The 19,927-nt window shown below is 33.8% G+C and overlaps 4 protein-coding genes across 5 annotated transcripts; 3 read left to right on the plus strand and 1 right to left on the minus strand.

Annotated features, from left to right (window-relative positions):
- Positions 1 to 4,833: 4,833 nt before the first annotated feature.
- LOC111487776 (cell wall protein RBR3-like) lies at positions 4,834 to 7,570 on the plus strand. 2 transcript variants are annotated; one of them, XM_023135303.1, is made up of 4 exons: positions 4,834 to 5,403; positions 5,785 to 5,902; positions 6,592 to 6,652; positions 7,190 to 7,570. In XM_023135303.1, exons 1-4 carry the CDS (start codon positions 5,028 to 5,030, stop codon positions 7,331 to 7,333), a joined length of 699 nt encoding a protein of 232 aa, XP_022991071.1. In that variant the 5' UTR covers positions 4,834 to 5,027; the 3' UTR covers positions 7,334 to 7,570. The 2 variants fall into 2 exon arrangements, with proteins under 2 accessions (XP_022991071.1, XP_022991070.1); XM_023135302.1 differs by having other exon boundaries at positions 4,835 to 5,403; positions 5,779 to 5,902.
- Positions 7,571 to 8,675: 1,105 nt separating this feature from the next.
- LOC111487779 (histone H4) lies at positions 8,676 to 9,205 on the plus strand. Its single transcript, XM_023135307.1, has one exon. The coding sequence runs from the start codon at positions 8,743 to 8,745 to the stop codon at positions 9,052 to 9,054; it is 312 nt and encodes a 103-aa protein (XP_022991075.1). The 5' UTR covers positions 8,676 to 8,742; the 3' UTR covers positions 9,055 to 9,205.
- Positions 9,206 to 10,536: 1,331 nt separating this feature from the next.
- LOC111487777 lies at positions 10,537 to 11,889 on the minus strand. Its single transcript, XM_023135304.1, has 2 exons — positions 11,142 to 11,889; positions 10,537 to 10,703 (listed from the first exon to the last, which is right to left on the minus strand). The coding sequence occupies exons 1-2, from the start codon at positions 11,764 to 11,766 to the stop codon at positions 10,699 to 10,701; spliced, it is 630 nt and encodes a 209-aa protein (XP_022991072.1). The 5' UTR covers positions 11,767 to 11,889; the 3' UTR covers positions 10,537 to 10,698.
- A 1,503-nt stretch (positions 11,890 to 13,392) lies between these two features.
- Positions 13,393 to 15,469, plus strand: LOC111487773 (WEB family protein At2g40480-like). The gene is made up of 2 exons (XM_023135299.1): positions 13,393 to 13,721; positions 13,997 to 15,469. The coding sequence occupies exons 1-2, from the start codon at positions 13,479 to 13,481 to the stop codon at positions 15,266 to 15,268; spliced, it is 1,515 nt and encodes a 504-aa protein (XP_022991067.1). The 5' UTR covers positions 13,393 to 13,478; the 3' UTR covers positions 15,269 to 15,469.
- Positions 15,470 to 19,927: the final 4,458 nt, after the last annotated feature.

Genomic DNA, 19,927 nt, shown 5'->3' on the forward strand with positions numbered 1-19,927 from the left:
AAAAAAAAAAAAAAAAAAAAAAAAAAAGAGAGAAAAATATGTAATTTATTAAAAATCAAAGCTTTTTAATTCTTTTGGTTGATTTCCAACATTATGGGTATAATTTACTGTTGATATACTTCAGTTCTTGAAGGATGTTGGTTGAAGAAGAACAATAGTTTTTTTTTTTTTTTTTTTTTAAGAAGAACAATGGAGAATTAACAAAATATATATATATATATATATATATATATATATATATATATATATATAACAAAAAATAAAACATTTCACGTGAAAAGAGTATATTTCACGACAAATTTTCATTTTGGTTGCCATCTTTAAAATTCTCTCTCTCTTTCACTCTCATTACAGATCCCTGTTTTTTTCCATCATATATCATATGCTCTGTGCCAAACGCCAGCCTCATCAACATACAAACAAACAAAATTATTCTCCAATATTATATCCTCTCTTTTCCCCTTCACAATTTTCATTCCTTCCTGTTCTTTCAATATTGTTGACTTATTACTCCCGCTCTTCAAGATTTTATTGACACACCTAAATTAAAGATCAATTAAAGAGAGAAACGAGTGTCAGTGAAGATACTGAGTCTCGAAGGAGATAGATTGTGATATCCCATATCAGTTTGTGGAAATTTCTCCCTAGCATATGTGCTTTAAAAACCTTGAAAGGAAGTTCAAAAGAAAAAGTAGAAAAAGAAATAATATTGACTAAAGCTATTACATATAACTCTGGTATAAGTTGTATAGTTATAGATACGAAGAGTCTATATATATCTACAAATAAAAAATAAATAATAGGATTTTATGATATAAAAAAAAATAATAGGAGTAATTATTTAAGGGTTGAAAATATGCAACATACGCATATGATGGTGAGTTCATTTCCCGGAAACATGGAATATATTTGAAACTAATATATAAATTAATAGGATTTTGTAGTAGTAGAGGATCCCATATTGAAAAGGACAGCGTGGAAAATAATTAAATTATAAACCTTCTGAGCTAACCCTATTAACCCCTACCACAATGCCATTAGAAGCTACGACTTTGCTTAAATAATTTAAATACTCATATGAACTATAAACCATTTTCTGGTCGGTGCAATTATATTTATATTTATTTCCCATCTTTAATTTACCTACTCACTATCAAATATCAATATAATAACATAATTTTCAAAATTAGATTTAGACTAAAAATATATATAATTATTATATTTTAGGAGAAATTGAATTGGACGAATCTTTTGTATAGAGCACTAATGCATCACTTATTTATTTAAGGGATGATCGAATACACGTTTTTTTTTAAATATTATCAACAATAATTAATTAAATTGAATCTTATCTTTAGTTATTATTTAATTTTTTAGGATATTATTTATTTATTTGAATCTTTTTTTAAGATGACTCGAATAAATTATGTTGAAGAGATTTATTAATTGAATTCATTATTATTTGATTCAACTAATATTCACTCGACAACTCACTAAAATTTCATATGGTCCCATAACTAATCTATTAATAAATCTTGGAAGGTCTAATAGATTTCAAATGTTAATGAATCTTTCAAGACCACTTTGTAATAAAATTATTACATATGGTCCCATAACCAACCTATTAATAAATTTTGGAAGGTCATTTAAGATTAAATTTTTTACAAAATTTTAACTTTGGTAGTGTAACTAACCTATTAAAAAATTGGAATTAACTTATTATAAAATCTTAAATTTAATTATGTGAAAGATGCGACAGATATTTATATTGGATTAATGTATCACTCGTGACTTCTCATTAATTATACAAAAATTAAGAGTCTTTGGCAATGGTCCCAACGAATAATTGTCTGAAAACACATTAAACTCTCGAGAAAATTTAACTTTTTGCCCATAAAATTCGGTTTATGTTATGTTCGAGTCGTAGTCAAGTTTGAAAACTCAATAATTTTATCTTAACTATTTATATTAGTTTTCCTCTCATTTTTTCAGACTTTTAAATTATTAAACTTATATATGTATGTATATATATATATATATATATATATATATATCCTTCTCTTCTCTCTCCTTCTATCTCCTTCCTTCCTTCGAGCTAACTGTAAATTTTTCTTTTCTTTGATCTCCAAAATTTCTTCTTCTCTCTCTCCTTTGACCACTTTTTAGAGCTTTGTGTTCTCTCTCTATAGCGCCACCTTCTCTCTCTCCTTCTTCTTCCTTAAACTCAGACAGCCATGTCGTCATCTTCTTCAGTTAGACGGGGCGATTTTTCATATGAATGGATTATAAACTCATGACTATTTTCTAAATTAGCTCGCACCCACGGAACGCCACGTCATCCTTGGGCCGTTTTGATTCATAATTCCTTTTATTTTGTTTAGTTTCTTCCTACGGGAGGCTCTCGGGAACAAACATTCCAATATAATATAATGTTTCGTCATCAAGTAGCTTTTCAAGCTCCCTTTCAGCTCCGATGATTCATTGTATCACTGTCTGTGGATTACCGATAATACCCTTTCGGCATGTCATGATTCCGTTTAGCTATTATTTCCATCCAAGGCCCACTAAGATTTTAGCCCAAATCAAGCCATTTATTAATGGATATGGTTGACTCTGAGCTATACGTGTCGAAGGATAGTCAAAGTTGGTTATCTACTCCGTTCATTCGTCTCTTTCTTCATTTGAATTTGAATAATCGATTAAAATATAGGCTCCCAGGTATTAATCCAACTTAATAACTTCCTAATTTTTATTGTGTGCTTATTTTTATTTTAAATTTTATTTAATTAAATAAAATATTTTCCTTGTATTTTATTTATAAAAATTAAAAGAGTTATCTAAACTCATTCTTTTATTTTATTGAAGGATTAACAATTCGCCGACACCGAGCTTAAAGCTTTGCCACTCATGGCTACAGACACATCAATTAAAAGGATCAAATTTAATATCCTTCATTTCATTTACACAAACTGATTTGATCCCCTAAGAACCCGACGTCATCAGCTAATCCATTCCCTTTCCGTCCCCGTACACCGGCAATCCTACTTCCCCGGCACGGCGGAAGCGGAAACCTCGGTTCGGTCGGCAACGCCTTTCTTCTCCTTCTCGTAGTAGTGGTAGACGGCGGCGCCGGAAAGAACCGCCAATGTCAAAGCCTGAGCATGCATCCTATAAAATAAGATAACCCATTTCAGTTTTAACGAAAAAGATGGATCTCATGGTCTCTATTGAATGATATCGTGTGTTTACCTGGCATGGATAAGCCGGAGACTTGGCTTCAGGGGAGTTCTTGATCTTGTGTACACCAGCGAGGCTCCAATCCCAGACGCCCACAGAGCTCCTACACGAAAGAATTCATATATAATGTTGTGGGAAAGAAAATAGAAGGAAAACAGAGGATTCTTGAAAGGAGGAGACAAACCAATGCTGGTGAGTTTGTGTTCAGAAATCCAAGCTTGAATGGCTTCCATTGTTGATGTTTTTTACTGTGTTTATCACTGAGCTAAGCGCAGATTGCAACGTGGAGGGAAGCAGGAAGAGAAGGGTTTTATAAACAATGAGTGGTGTGGCTGAACATGTGGCCCCAAGCCCCTTGGTTTCACACAGATTCCTCTGTTTTTCTTCCAAACCAGAGGCTCTGCGTAGCCGGTTTCTTCTGCAAATTCCCCAATCATTCTCATCTCTCACTCTCAGCCGTTGGATACGCCTCTCCACCAATCCACGTGGTACATTTTCTTTTTTTTTTTCTTTTTTAATCTTAATGTTACCAGCCGCAATTTTACCCACGTTTTGTTAACAGCATTAATTTAGATTTTGTATGTATATTAGATGACTACAATACCAATAAATATACAATATTAGAAATGAAAATAAATAAATAAATTCAAGGAATATAGATATTTTGTTCGGTTACCTTATATTACTTTTTAGCTGTAGTATCCATGTTTTTTTTTTCTTAAATTTGATTTTCCACCTGACACCATTTCAAGTTTTATACTATATTTTATACCTAGATCATCATATTTTTCCAACAAAATTTTTTAAAATTATTTATACCATATTAATCGTTATTTTGTTTATGCACGACTATATTTATTTGTGTATTTTATGGAATTAATTATTAAAACACAAATAATATTTTAAAAACCATTTCTATATACAAATATATATATATTTAAACTTTTCTTTTATGATGTTCAAGTAAAAAAAATGATTAAGACATTTGTTTGTATTCTCACTAGTCTTGTACACTAATACCATTTGTAATAGTCCAAGTCCACTATTAACATATATGATTTGTTTTAGCTTAACTTCAGCTTAATAATGTTAAAACACATTTGTTGGGGAGAGATTTCTATATCTAGTTTGTTCTAGATAGGTAAATCAAATCCTATTAAGACTGACAAAACAATGACCTAAAAAGCATAAATTCAAAATCCCAACAAATATTGAGATGTGGTTTTGTAGGAAACTAGGGGTGCTGATGCAGTTAACCTTTTTGACATGCTTTTCATTTAATAAATATTAATCAAATATTATATACCCAACAAATATTGAGATCTAATTCCTCCGGATTTATTATTATTATTTTTTTTTTTAATAATTATTTTTCTACTTTGGTACCGTAGTCAGATCTAAGAAAAATAATGTTTAATATTAATCAAATATTTATTTAAATAGTGAAATTTAATAATTTAAATAATTTACACAGGTATGGATCCATGAGGAGAGGCCCATGATTTTATCCAGACGATTAAGCTCAAACATACTGTAAGGCCCATAATGTTGGCCCATTGGACGCCAACCAGAAAATTCCCCACAAACGCGGAGTTTCCGTGCTCCCTTTTCAGTTCACGGCCAACAACACAACTCTTGCAAATCATCCCGTCGAAGTTTCGAGTTAAAACAGTATTTTCCCGCCAGCGTCACCGCCAACTTCATCCGTTCGAGTTCATTGTCGCATCGTCTTCACCATGAAGAAGAGAGAATACCTTCTTCTCCCTCTGTGAAACTGGTAGGGGCAGCAGATGGAATCTCAGAAACGAAATCTCAGAGTTCGAAAACCGCTCGCGGATTGTACGAATACCGTACTCTCTTCGCAATCGTCGGCTTCGAACTTATCTGCTGCAATCAAACCTCGCAAACGTGTAGTTAAACCAGCGGTTAAGGATGTTGTCAACAATGAGAAGGAAGGTGTATCAAGTTTTGCGTCTGCATCTACATCCGTTAATTTGCAAGCTTCGAACCCTAGTTCTGATTTTCTTCCTACACAACCTAGCTCTAATCTTCCTCCTGCGGAATCAACCCCTACTTCTGATTCTCTTCCTACTGAACCTAGTTCCAGTAGTCTTCCTGCAGAAGTCTCCACTCCTTCCCGGCTTGTTGATTTGCCATCTAGTTCGGGTAATTTTACTTTATGGTATTCATTGCTTTGATTTGATTTGATTTTGGTGTTTGGTCCTTAATGATTTTAGTTTGAATTACTGATTCTCTAAGCTTCTGTAACTGTTACTCCCTATTTGTTTAAAATAGGAATTCAGGAAATACTACTTTGTAATTTAAGGAGTACAAGTAAGGTTGGGGATTGTTAAGAATTTTAAGTTGGAGGGATTTCTTGTTATTGTGTTAAGTTCTTCTGCGGAGTTGGAATTTCTGCCTGTGGGAGACTATTCTTCTGTATGTATGATATATGAAATAAGAACTTCAATATGGGAATTTTTTTTCTCTTCAATTTTTCCATTGTTTGACTCTGGATTTACGTTACATTTTATATGTCAGGAACAGATCGTGTTCCGGAGCCCCAGTCATTCTACAGTCGAAGGCACCCTGCGAATAGAAGGAAGAGCACGGAGACAGCCGCTGCACCATTTGTTTTTTCTACTGCATCGAAAATTCTAACTCGGTAAATCTCTTTGCACTTTTCAATCTCTGATACGCTTAATAGATTGAACTTCTGAAATCAGTGTGATTTAGTCGTTGGTTCAGAATACCGAATGAAAGTTTACCATGTTATTTATGTGACTAATGGCATTCATTCAATGGTTCTGAAGTTTCAAAGGAGCAGTTTTCCTTCTCTGCAATAGTTATCAGGCCTGTCCATGCCCCGTCTTTTGGTAAAATTAAACAGTTATCTATCCTGGTTTATGCGTTGCTTTGATTCTTGAAGTAAAATTTAACTGTTTAAGCAATTACAATTCTGGTTGATCTTGGGTTACTCTGACTTTATCTACATTAAGGAAAAAATGGCACCCCCTAAATAAGGTTTTGTCAACCCATTTTCTGTTTTATTGTTGGTGATAGGTTGATTGAGCTTCAATTGTTTGACTGCTTTAGGATGAATAGCTTTAGTCTGTTGAGGCTTTCATCTTTCTAATCGAATGATTGTTTGGCTTCTTAATGGCCATTTTTTTTTTTAAATTTTATAATTAAATGGACAAAGATAAATTTAAGATAGTTGGTCATGAGTGATGATAATACCAATGCTACAATGTATCTGGAAAGATACGGGTTAATGGATACAAGAAATGTGTCTCCTAATCCCTCATTTTCAGTTTATTACTCATTCGGTTTAATTCCCTTGCTTTTATGCAGGGGTGAGAAAAGAGCTGCAGACAGTAGCCCATCCAGAGCGAGGACTGTTCCTTATAGAAAGGTCCGTCTAAAAATTATAGCACTCACAATTCTTTTAATCTGTCAAACTATACTCAGGGCATACTTCTATCCTTGTCTTATTACTCTTTAGTTAGAAAATTTTGTGTCCTGACATTTCTCTAAGAAATATGATTTTATCTGTGCTTATCTATACCATAACTGATGATCTCTGTTCCCTATTAATTGGTACCATTGTATGAACGGTACTCATAGTCATGGTTTATATTTTTAGGAAGCGAATTCTCCCTTTTACCCTTATTTGCATGAACTCTAGTAATTGGAGGTTTAGCAATCTTCTAGGAGATTATTAATTGATTAGAGACTGACTTCCGGTTCTTCGTATAGATTATTATTTACTTGGAACGACACAGCTGACAATGCCCTCATTTCAGTCTTAGCCATTAAATTCACTGCTCCTCAGTTTTGGTAGCCTTACTTTTACTAATATTATGACATAATGTTATCAATCAGGTAGTAAGAATCTGAAATCATAGTTCAACTAATTGTAGTAATGAGCGCTTATTATTATTATGGGCAGAGGCAGCGTGGCACGATATATGGGGAAGATGAATCCAAGATTGAGCTTCCACGGGAATTTGTTGAGAAGCAGAAAGCATACTTTTCAGAAGTAGATGCATTTGAACTGCTAGTGGAGGAGGCTAAATCATCCGATTCAGAGTAGACTGGTATATAGTTTGGAGAAGCATAGGCAATGTAATAATTCTAGTAGTGTGTATGGTGTGAAGCTGTAAAGTTCATTAGACTCATAGAAACGGCTTGGTCAACTCGTCATTCAATGCAGGTGCTGTTTTCTTCCCCAACTCCTTAGCATATGTTAGCTTTTTGCGAGTTTACGATATCTGAATTGGACTATCGATCGAGTGTATATGCTTTAATAAGTATGATAGGGTTGCTGGTCGCCGTCAGTTTTATTTTTCTGTCACCTCAATTCCATATACTTCAGGTAATCTTTCAACTTAATGTCAAACGGAATGGAAAAGAATGATGATGGGCAGGGAATAGATGGTCGAAGTAAGACGAAAATGTTGGATTGGGATGGGGCTAAATTCAGGGGCAGTAGTACTGATGATGGGCAGGGAATAGATGGAGGAGGACGACGGAGAAAAGGGGGGGTGGGGGGCGGCTGTGGAAATCAAATTGATGTGTGAAGAGGAAGAGGAAGAGGGAGAAGGAGAAGGGATTATATTTCTCTATGTCTGTACTTCAGAATCTCAGTTCTAATAGCAGTGAGCTCAGCTTGTACTTGGTGTTGGAAGAGAGCTGAAATGGCGCCCATGCAGCCATAGACAAGATCTCTCGGCCTCAGATTGGCTTCATAAACTAGGCTGTCTGCGGCGTCGCCCCTTTCGCTCTCCGCTACCTCCTATAATATGATTGTCAAATCATTCAGCATAAGTCACCGTAAGAACGAATAAAAGTTAGATAATTTGGGCTCTTGCCATGAGCATCTTAGCGACGTTGCTGGCACCAAGAAACAGTGGGCTCGCTAGGCGCAAACCGATTGCACGTGTGAAATCAACCGCTAGAACCTAGCCCAAGATTTAGCTAATTGGGTTCAACTAAGACTAATCGGGCTCATATCGACCCAATGAGCCTAGCCCACCTTGGGTCTATTCGGGCCATGTGAATTGGGCTTTCCCATATTTGGGATACGTAATAAATAAGTAAATTCATTTATTTAATAACTTTTTTTTTTCCAAAATAAATTAAATATATAATTTTAAAAATTATTATTGATTTATTATAATTACATAATTAATTAAAATAATTTTATAATTTATGATCGATTAATTAATTAAGTTTTTTTTTTAATCCACAAAATTTGATACATCCCGCCGCCGCGCGCTAGAAATTTCATCTCGCAATTCATTCACATTAAAAAGCACAATCCGCGAACCTTTCACGCGGATCGACCTTTCTGACCGTCGATTCATCACAAAATCCAACGACGGCCGCGCATCCAATTGGAGATTGGCTCTACTATAAATTCAAACCCAATCTCCTATTCCTTCAACCAACTCAAAACCTCCATTTAGTTGTATCGCATTCACATTTAATTCATCTTCGAAAATGTCTGGCCGTGGAAAAGGAGGCAAGGGTTTAGGGAAAGGGGGAGCTAAGCGTCACAGGAAGGTCTTGAGAGATAATATTCAAGGTATTACGAAGCCTGCTATTCGCCGTTTGGCTCGTAGAGGCGGTGTGAAGCGTATCAGTGGTTTGATTTATGAAGAAACCAGAGGTGTTTTGAAGATCTTCCTCGAGAATGTTATTCGTGATGCTGTTACCTACACAGAGCACGCCAGAAGGAAGACCGTCACCGCTATGGATGTGGTGTATGCCTTGAAAAGGCAGGGAAGGACTTTGTATGGTTTCGGAGGTTAGGTTATAGATTGACTACACGGAAGGTCTTAGATCGCGTCTTTAGATCTGGTTCCTTTTTAGTTTTCTCATTGTTGTTTCTTATTTGGAACTTCTGTAACTTAATCTCGGTTATTTAGAAATGGTAATGCTACTCGATTCATGAATTATGTTCCTTCTGAGATGTTCGTCGAGATCTGGAAATAGGACGAGTCGTTTTTTTTCTAGCCTAGAAACTTGGGACCTACTGCTAATCGGAGAAAATTATGCTTGAGCTTATGAACCACTTTTGAAATCTGTTTCTAAAATTGTGGATTGACTTGGTCTCCCTGTAGGTGTGGTGGCAAACATTCAAACGATTAACAACAAGGATTAGCAGCCACAAATTTTAATTGCGTATTCTTCGATAGATGAAGCCTGTAACTGTTAATTTAAAGAATCTGGAAAACTTGAATACTGTAAATTAGTCGCTTTGAAATTGATTGGCCTTTTTCGCTTCCCGCTTCTCGGTGTCTTGAGGAGAAATTTTGACGAATTTCAAAAGCACAATCCACGATTGCTTCACGCGGATAAATATTATTGACCGTCTGATTTAACATACCATCCAACGAGCGACATGACTTCCCGCTTAAACAACTTCTTTGCCGTATCGTCGAGTTTACACCCGTATGAAAAAAAATCCTCACGGAAGCCGTAACTATTAATTAATATCTTTTTGAGTGTCTTTTTTTATTTTGTTTCATTTTGTTTGATTGTTTCAATTTTTCTTATCACGAAATTTAATGATTTGAATGATTAGCAAGCATAATTTGCACTAAATGTTCGTATACTAATATAAAACATTTCATGATACAACTTTTGGAGGACGAAATTCAAATTTATAAATGTGAAAGAAAACAAATTAAATTAAATCAACTACAAACCATAAGTAGCAAAACGTTAATTTCTCCCTAAAAAGAGTGATTTAACTAAAATTGTACAAGAATTAAAGTCATTATTACGGGCAGTTAATAGAAAATGAAGAAAGAAATCCAATAACGAGGATGGTCGAGGAATTTCAACTCAATTTAATTAAATGCACATTAATCATTATATATATGTTGAATGTTTATATATTATGTATCTTCCAAAACAAAAATGTAATAAATTTGGATTTCACAATTTGAACTAGAGATCGTTCACTTGTAGATTAAAAAAGAGGAGTTTGCATGTTAGACGAACACGATTCTCCACAATGGTATGATATTATCCACTTTGAGCATAAGCTCTCATGGCTTTGCTTTGGGCTTTCCAAAAGGTCTCATACCAATGGAGAGTGTATTCTTAGATTATAAACCCATGACCATTCCCTAAATTAACCGATGTGGGACTTTCATCATCCAACACTGCACGTAATTAAAAAAGAGCCTCCATAAACTCGTTGGTAGATTAAATGAACATCTATCATTTGAATAAGCCATAAATGTTTTTTCCTTCTAAAATCTGTGGCCATTAATTTCTGAGTAAGAAATGAATAAAAGGAAGCGAAAATAAATATGTAATTATTTCAAATGAATAAGGATAAATATTGTGGATTCTACCCTTCTTTCATCATAGCTTCTTTGTAGTTCTCAACATTAATTTCTCATCATCCTGCAACTGCACGGCAGCCCCTGACTTCAGTTTTTATTAGCCTGCATTTCAGTTCTTATTCTCATTACTTTCTCCGACTTGGTTTCCTGTCCCTACCCGTCCCCAATCGATTCGAGCTTAGTGTTCGATATTTTAGTTACTCTATTTCATCTTTAGAATTGAAATGCTACGACACTATTATAAAACCAAATTATTACATAGGATTTGTTGTTGGAAGAAAGAGCTCCACATCGACTAATCAAGTAATTGATCATGATTTATAAGTAACGAACATTATCTCTACTGGTACGGGAATATTGTAGTTGCTAATATGTTAATGTTTGGACATTGATTAATTATTACCTATGAGAGTCAAAAATGAAAATATTAGCTTGAATCATGAGATATGGCATTCAACTTGTGTTCATACAATATAGCATTTCACTCCACACACACACACAATGAGAGATGAAGAGCTTATGTTTACTAATTAACAGTACCTCGTGTTGTAGATCCATGCCCAACAATGGTCAACAAAGCATTCTTCACGCTCACTAACTGGTAGCAACCTCCCAAAAATGATCCCCTACCTGAACAAACACCATACCCCAATGTTGACGTCGGAGAATTGGAGCTCCCCACCGCTTCCTCCCCGTTGTTGTTGTCGTCGTTGTCGTTGAAGTTATACTCCAACGGCAAGCTCTGAGCATCCAACGAGTGGCGATGACGACGCTTGAAGAATTTCGGTCTAACGAACGGCGACGGTGAGGAACACGAGGACGAGGAAGAGGCGGAGAAGGATGACAAAGTTCGCCGGGGAAAAATAGAGCTCAAAAGGGTTGGTTTGGAAGAGGCCTTGGAGGTAGAATGTGAAGCGGAAGAATAGTAAGACGGCGGCGGCGTAAGAGGAGGGATTGAAGTTTCTGAGAAAGTATGCTTTGGAGTTCCGGGACGGGACTCCCATCTGAACGGAATTGCACCGGCAGCGCCGCCGTAATACACTCTAAAAGAGGAGTTAGCGGCGGAATTAGCCTCTTTTGACAGTGCCCTCGACAACAATCTATTATCTTCATGCTTGATTTTGAGTGATTTTTGAGAGATTTGGTCGTCGTTTCGAGTTTGCATCGTTAAAGAGATCTGAGCTTTGTTGTTGCAGAGATGTGAGAGATTTCAAGATCCAATTCTCATTATTATATCCAATTTACTTACTGTATAATAAGCCTTGAAGTTGACACACATCAACGTTGATATCAGGCTTTTGTCTTTAGGGGAACCGGCTTAGTAACATTAATATTTGTTTACTAAATTAATTAAAGGGGTGAATATTAATTATGAGTTTTCTTGGGGTGAATATGTGAGTAAAGAATTTAATAAGGGCAGAGAAGATGGGGCCATTTGCAAACGAAGAAATTAAAGAGGGCATGGTGGCAACACAGCTGTGGAAGAGAGCGGATTATTAAAGATGGTCTAATATTTTAAATATTGCGTCCATTTTTAAAAAATTGTTTAATTTAACTCTAAATGTAATTATCGAATATTTTATTTGAGTTAATTCGAATGTTGGAGGTTTAAATGTTAATTAAATATGTATGCTCATTTGTTGGCATTAATGGTATGGAATTGTAAAAAATGGTAAAATTAAATGTGATGAAAGATTCATAAGGCTTTAAAAACAATACGGTGGTCCACATATAGGTAGATAACAACATTAATGTGTAACAATTATTAGATCGAATGCATTAAAGAATATCCATCCGAATGCTCTAATTAAATTAAAGCTCATTTTTTACCCACCAATAAATTTTTCCGTTTTGCAAAAAATTAAATAATATTATATAAGGTCGGTGGATGAATGTTCAATATAATGAAAGCTCAAATATTTTTGGAACGACAAAAATGTTTTTGTCACGAAAAAAATACTTCTAAAATGATCTGGTTTCGTGTCATTTGTGCCATTTTCAAAATAGTTTAGGTAAAAATATATTTAATGCAATTTATTTCCTGCGAAAATAATTAGTTGATATTATTAGTGTTTTTTTTTTTTTTTTTTACTAATTTGCGGTTAAAAATAAAAAAAATTAAAAGAAAAAGGAAATTGGTTGGTTGAGAAAAAGCTAAAAGGGGTGCACTCGCCACAATCATGCTCTTATGGCCTTTTTATTTCCTTTATTTTATTTTGTTTTGTTTTTTTTTTATAATCATTTTAATTAAAAACAATAATATATATATAAATATATATCCAAATTCATCAATTTATTTTCTCCTTCCTACCATGGCCACTGCTTTTGCCCCCAAACCTGCAATTACTCGAATCATTAGCCACTTTTGATATAATTAAAAATATCCTAATTTACGGTTTAAAAAAAATCATAATTTATTAACTTAAATTATAAAATAATTCAATATTTCAAATTCGTACCATTTAAAATATTTAAAATAATTCATCCTTTATAATTTATTTTAAATTATTTTATTAGTTGTTGAATAATTAATTCATTAACTAATGGATTTAGAAAAGCAAATATGGCACATGCCACTTTATTTTCCCTTTTTTCATAATTGTTTTCTTTAAAAATAAGTAATCCATTATTAATTATAATTATCACTATTCTTTGACTATTCTTACTTCCACAAATTAAAATCAGCCACGTGGACTTTATGCACTCGGAGTTGCAGAATCGGTCCCCACAGAACACCATCATCACTGCACCCATTACTCCTCCAGGACGCATTATAGTTTCTGATCATGGACTCGTCTCCTGAAAGTCCAACCCACATTCTCTTTAAATTCCCTTTCGCGCTGAACCAGAACCTGAACCAGACCCCCTTCTTCTTCCATGGCTGAACCACCAGACCCCACAGTACCTCGAACCCCTTGTATAGTCGAAACCAGACCCGAAATGGGCTCCGATTCCGACCCATTCGGGCTCGGACCCGCCGGAAGTGGCGCTTCGACTCCGCCGCCTGGGATTCGGCGAGTGAATTTCAGAGCTGTTATTGACACCAACCCGCCATTCGGGTCTGTCAAAGAGGCCGTCACTCGGTTCGGCGGAAGCGGCCCATGGATACCCTTTTGCAAGGTAAAGAACCACCAATGCCTTTGCTCCTTGGTATTTTTCTCCGTTTTTATGAGTTTCCTTCATTTTGCAGCGAGAATGTAGGGAGTTTCTAGAACTTCTGTAATGGGCTTTAATTTTTATCCTGTTTTTTTCATGTTTCTTTTATGTTTTGGACTTGTCGTTTACTTTGAAGTTTGAATTCTCTGTCAATTCAAGGATATATATGAAATGGTTTTAGATAATGATCTTACACCAATTGATTTCTAATTCAAGATGAACTATTAATGATAAAGCAGCAAGGAATTGAGGGGTTTGATATTAAGAGAATGGAGGAACAAACAGCAGAATTGGAGAAGGATCTGATTGTGAAAGAATTGGAAACACTTGATGTATTGGAAGAACTGGGTGCAACAAAAAAAATGGTGGAAGAATTGAAAAGGCAGCTGCGGAGTGAAGCATTGAAATGCTTTCCATCCCCAAATTTCAAGGAAAGTTTTGGTGATATCATGAACAACCATGAACACACGTTAGGAGATTCATGTCCATCGCCTGATATGATCTTAATGGAGTTGAATCAAGCTAAAATGAATCTTGGAAGGACAATAAATGATCTGGGCGTCATTCAAACTTCTGTTCAATCTCTGAATAGGAAAATGAATAGAGAGAAGAGCTTGCTGGCCAAGAGACCACACAGGGCAGCGCCCAAGTTTTGTAGGACATCCACATTGGATGAGCAGCTTCACCCAATTCAAGTGACTAATGATGTTGAATTTAAAGATGTATCTGAGGTTTCATTCAATACTCCTCAGTTGAGTCCAATGCGTGGATCGATATCGGATTATTTCGCCGGGATAGCAGCGAACGAGCGCACGAAGGCTTGTTTGAGGACGGCTGAGTTAAGGTTGGTAGCAGCCAGGAAGATGGAAGAGGCTGCTAGAGCAGCAGAGGCAGTGGCTGTAGCTGAGGTTGAAATTCTAAGTGGCATGGAGTATTCAACTGGGTTTTCCCTGCAAGAGCCTGAGACAATGGTATTCAACTTCAAAGATCAATTTGATGGGGCAAATTCTTCAAAATTGACCATTGCAAAGAAGTTGAAGGAAGCAAAAGAAGAGCTTAATCTTGGTAAGAAAGCTTTGGAGGAAGCTCTAAACAGAGTTGAGCTTGCTAATAGAAATCAACTAGTAGCTGAAGAAACTCTAAGAAAATGGGTAGCAGAAAACAAAGAGCCTGGGTTTTACTACCACCCGACGCTCAATTACCGTTCATCTGTTCATCAAGATTCAAAGCCTGTTCTAAGATCTGCCATTTCCATGAGAGATGTTCTAAGCAGGAAGCAAGGTTTAAGCGGAGAAAACATCGGAAGAAGTGATAGCCATTGTGAAAACCAGAAGGTTGCTTTGAGTCAAATGCTCCATCTCCATGCGCTAAGAGAGGATCTAAGATTTCCTTCAACAACAGAGAATGATAGGAAGGAACAAAAGAATCCCACAACAGAGAGAAAGAGGTTTGGGTTCATCCATATAGCTCTCCCCATGATCAAGCAAAGTAAGAAAAAACCACAACCATAAACACTTATGTATCTATTTATTCATTCATTAGTTTTCTATGGGTTTTGAGTGATGGTTTTATAATACCACCATGTGATATTCAATCATTTCAACCGAGATATCACTGCTTGTTTAGTGTTTTATTTGAGGTTTTTTAGAGGGATTGGTTGATGTTTAATGTGTTTGTTGTTGGAAGTTTATTTGTTCTTCTTTTGGTTGCCATATGCTCTGTTCATGCTCTCCCATTTTGATGGAGCATTTAAACTAGTGCTTATAAATTCATCATCACTCCTTCTAACCATCTTTAGGACCGACCCATACAATCTTTCTATCCCACATCATTCACCTCAATCAACCAACCTTAAGAAGAGGTTTCTACACCCTTGTAACGAATGTGGTGTTTTCTCATCTCTAACTGAACAAGTTTTCATACCCTTGTAAGGAATTTGGTGTTTTCTTCTCTCCAACCAAATTGTGATCTCACAATCCACCCCCTTAAAGGGCCAGTGAGAGGGCCCAACGTCCTTGTTGGCACACCGTCCCATGTTTGGCTCTAGTACAATTTGTAACCATTTAAGCTCACCAGATATTGTCCTCTTGGACTTACCCAGACACCCTTATAAGGAATGTCTTATTTGGGCCCAACGTTCTTACTCGCACATCACTCAATATCTAGCTTTGATACTATTTGTAATCAAACCAAACCAATCATTAGAAGATATTGCCTTCCTTAATTTTTCATTCTAGGCTTCCCCTCAAGGTTTTAAAATGCGTCTAAGTGAGAGGTTTCCACTCTTATAATGAATGCTTCGTTCATGGAATCTCACATTAATGTTCGAATTCTCACTCCCGACTATTTTTCGAACTTAAAAATATTAATCACATTCAATATTGATTAGCAAAAAAATCACCATAAACATAACTCGAACATATTAAAGTGTCATTCTACCAACTTAAAAATTGGAACTTTCCGATCCTTCGATCCAAAAAGTATCTAAACACGAAGACTAAGATGAAGAGAAATTAAAGCATGCCTCTTATTTATTTGGTTTGGTGTATTATTAAGTTAACAATATGTGAGGTAAAAAAGATGTATGAATTTAATTTATTCTTAAAATTAAAATTATATAAATTTATTTTAGTGACATGTGGTAGATGTATTAGAATTTAAAAATGGGTGTGGAATAAAATGAAATAGGCTTCCCCAATAAAAGGTTACATATGCTCCCCCCACGTACCCATCAATTAAACATAAATATCCATTAAATTGTACAAATTAAAAAAAAAAATGATATTATCCATAAAGTTCCCAATTTGATATGACTTACCCAACTAGTCTTATATATTCCCGCATAATTTGTATACATATCTTTTATTTAGTTTCTCTGACTTCAAAATAATAATAATAATAATAATAATAATAATAATAATAATAACAATAATTCTTACCTTATAGAATCCTTAAATTATTATTATGTCTTAATTTTTATATTTGTTATTAATCTTATAAATTTAACCCAACCAACTTACTATATATTGATAAAAATATCAGTATATACAGATAACCCAAAAAGTTTATCTTTTAATAAAGTTTTTTTTTAAACAATAATATTGACCCAAACCTATAATTAATAATTATATAATTATTTTATAAACTAAATTAAACTTTGGGAAAGAATAATCTAATATTATAAATAAATGTTAAAATAAAGAGTAAAATAGAAACTTTTAGCTAAGAATTAGTTGTATGACATTGTGATATATGATATTATGTATTTTGAAGATAAGCGTTTATGATTTTAAATTTGATTTTACTTGTTATCTTACCGATCACGACTAAGTCAGATGCGAGTAGCTCTTACCGAAGAAAGTTGACTTACAAAATACAATTTTAGTTTTGGTCTGGTTAATTAACGGTGATAGTTAAATGGAAGATTAGGGATTGGTGGGAAATGTGTTTGAAATGCCCACGGAATGAATCAAAAACCCCTTTCCCCAATGAATGATAATTAAAAAGATAAATAAAGTTATATATGCTGTCTCACACGTAACCATCAATCCACCTCCATATTAATTTCAACATAAATACCCAATAAAAGCTCATAATTATCCATAATCTCTCAAAAATGAGATTACATTAAAGATAATCTTGTCTAATTACTACAATAGAACTATAATAAATATAGATAATTTATATTAATAAAAAAAGGGTTTTTTCTTAAATACTTGTGGCATTTACACGTGCCACCATTTCACACTAATGGATGTTAGGCTGGCGTATAAAAGCATTAGCACAAAATTAGAGGATGGATTAATATATAATTTGAAGTGAATTAATTAAATTAAATTATAATATATTATATTATATTATATTATGTGTCAAGCATTTGGCAGCTGTTGTCGTGGGTGGTGAAATTATTCCCAAAAAAGAAAAAAGAAAAATTGAATCTTGAGAGGAGAATATCTTCGAACCCTATTATGAACTCGCTTTTATAATTAATTATGATTAATTCACTAAATAAACCCCCAAAAAATGAGATTATATGAGTATTCGATTAATTAGGTTACAGCAATAGATTGGGCAGAAGGGTTTGGATCTGGGTCCCAAGAACTTTGGATTAATTACGCTTATCATTTCCCTCTAATTATATATTAATCATTATCCTTTTATATTTTAACCTAACTTTAATGCTTTTGCTTTTTTCTCTCAAAAGCATGCATATGGGATTCAGACAAAATATCTGTAATTTCTTTATATAAAATATCAATTAACTAATTAACTATATATATATATATGTATACCGACCAAAATATAATTAGCCAAAGTGTGACAACCATATAAATTTGATAAGAAAAGGGTTCCCATTAATTAATTAAATGATTAGATTAGTATAGTATAGTATAGTGGTTTTTGTTGCTTTTTAACTTTAACTCTTGTAATATAAGATGATTAATAGTGGATAGTTGAATTAGCTTTCAAACTTTTGGTAACCCATCAATCCATGCATCAATTGGTCAATTCCTTGATTGTGAGAGGATGGGAGTTAAAGTAGCACTTTGATTGGCACATAAAAATGCTAATCTATAGTTTTTTTGTTTTTTTAATAGTTCAACTACATAAAAATAAATTCTTTGAATTTTGGTACTTAAGTTTCTAAATGTTATATTTTTATCTTTGCGTTTAGTTTTCATATGGTTCCTATGCTTCAAGATTTTATGTATTTTCTCATGAGTTTTCATTAGTGCTTAGATTTTGTGAGCAAAAGTAAGCATGAATGGTGAAAACTTGAGGGTAAAAGTGTAAAATCCTATAACATAGAGACTAAATGGAACGAAAATCAAATTTCAATAGTGATGATGTAACATTTTGAAATCTCGGGACCAAATTGAATTTAAACTTTAAATTAAGAAGTAAGAATTTAACATCCTTATAAATAATCCATTTTAGCCCGTTAGGTATTCGTCGTCAGCCTCACGGTTTTAACACGCATCTACTATGGAGAGGGTCTAGCCTTATTTCATAGCAAACGTATATTAAAATCAATAATACATAACGGGTCAAATCGAATAATATTCACTAGCGGTAAGCTTAGACAGTTACAAATAATCTCATTAACCAACTAATAGATGAAGCTTATTTTGTGGCACATACGATGAGAAGGATATATTCTATTGTGGGTGTCATAGTCACATAGGCAAAAAAAAAGTAAAAAATAATAATAATAAATTGATGTCACTCAACCCAACATGCAATCTTAGCACATTGCCTTTAAATGATTCATCATTATTTCCTACATTATGTTATATGAAGGGACAGCTAAGTACCATCTTATATAGTTTTCACTATTATTTATATTAATAAACCCCAACCAAATTCTAAAAATAGAAACATAACAATAATCTTTTTTTCTCTTCATCCCTTAACTTTAACCAAATTACTTTTTTTTTTTTTTAAACAATTCAATAATATCAATGGGTCCTCGGTATTCGTGAAAAATATAAATTAATTTAAATTAAAAAAAAATGCTATTTCATTATGTTTGGGAGTACAAATTTAAGTGGGACTTAAAAAGAAAATTTTAGAAATTATTTTATAGTGTATTTTGAAAACATTTTTTTAAAATGTTGTTTATAAAATCCCTTCCTTTTTTAAGGGTCAAATCCTAGTGTGAAAACAAACAAAAATGTTGATTTTCAAGCAACCAACCCGAAGAAAGAACAGCTTTCGATGAAAAGAGCATTTATGAAAAGAAAAAAAAGAAGAAGAATAAAACAAAGACGCAACTTAAAAATTGAACTCACAACAGCCGAAATTTCAAATTATTTAATTATTTAATTATTTAATTATTTAATTATTTAAATTTGTATTTCTGTAGTCAACCACCCACTTCCCAACCAGCTCCCTCTAAGAACAGTGAAAGTGACGGAGGCCGAACCTCCACAAGTTTGCGTATTATTTCAAACCACCTCAATTTCTCTATTTTTTATTTTTTTATTTTTTTATTTTAGCATTTATATCTATGGATAATGTTTTTGGTCTTCATAACACTTACACCTACTACATATCCAAATATAACTTATTCAATATTTATTCAAATTTATGCTTTCTTTTATTATTATTATTTTCTATGTTCATCAATGTCTAGTTATTATATTCAAACATTTGAAATTTTTGTAATA

Source organism: Cucurbita maxima, unplaced genomic scaffold, assembly GCF_002738345.1.
Source record: "Cucurbita maxima cultivar Rimu unplaced genomic scaffold, Cmax_1.0 Cma_Scf00012, whole genome shotgun sequence".
Classification (NCBI taxonomy): Eukaryota; Viridiplantae; Streptophyta; class Magnoliopsida; order Cucurbitales; family Cucurbitaceae; genus Cucurbita; species Cucurbita maxima.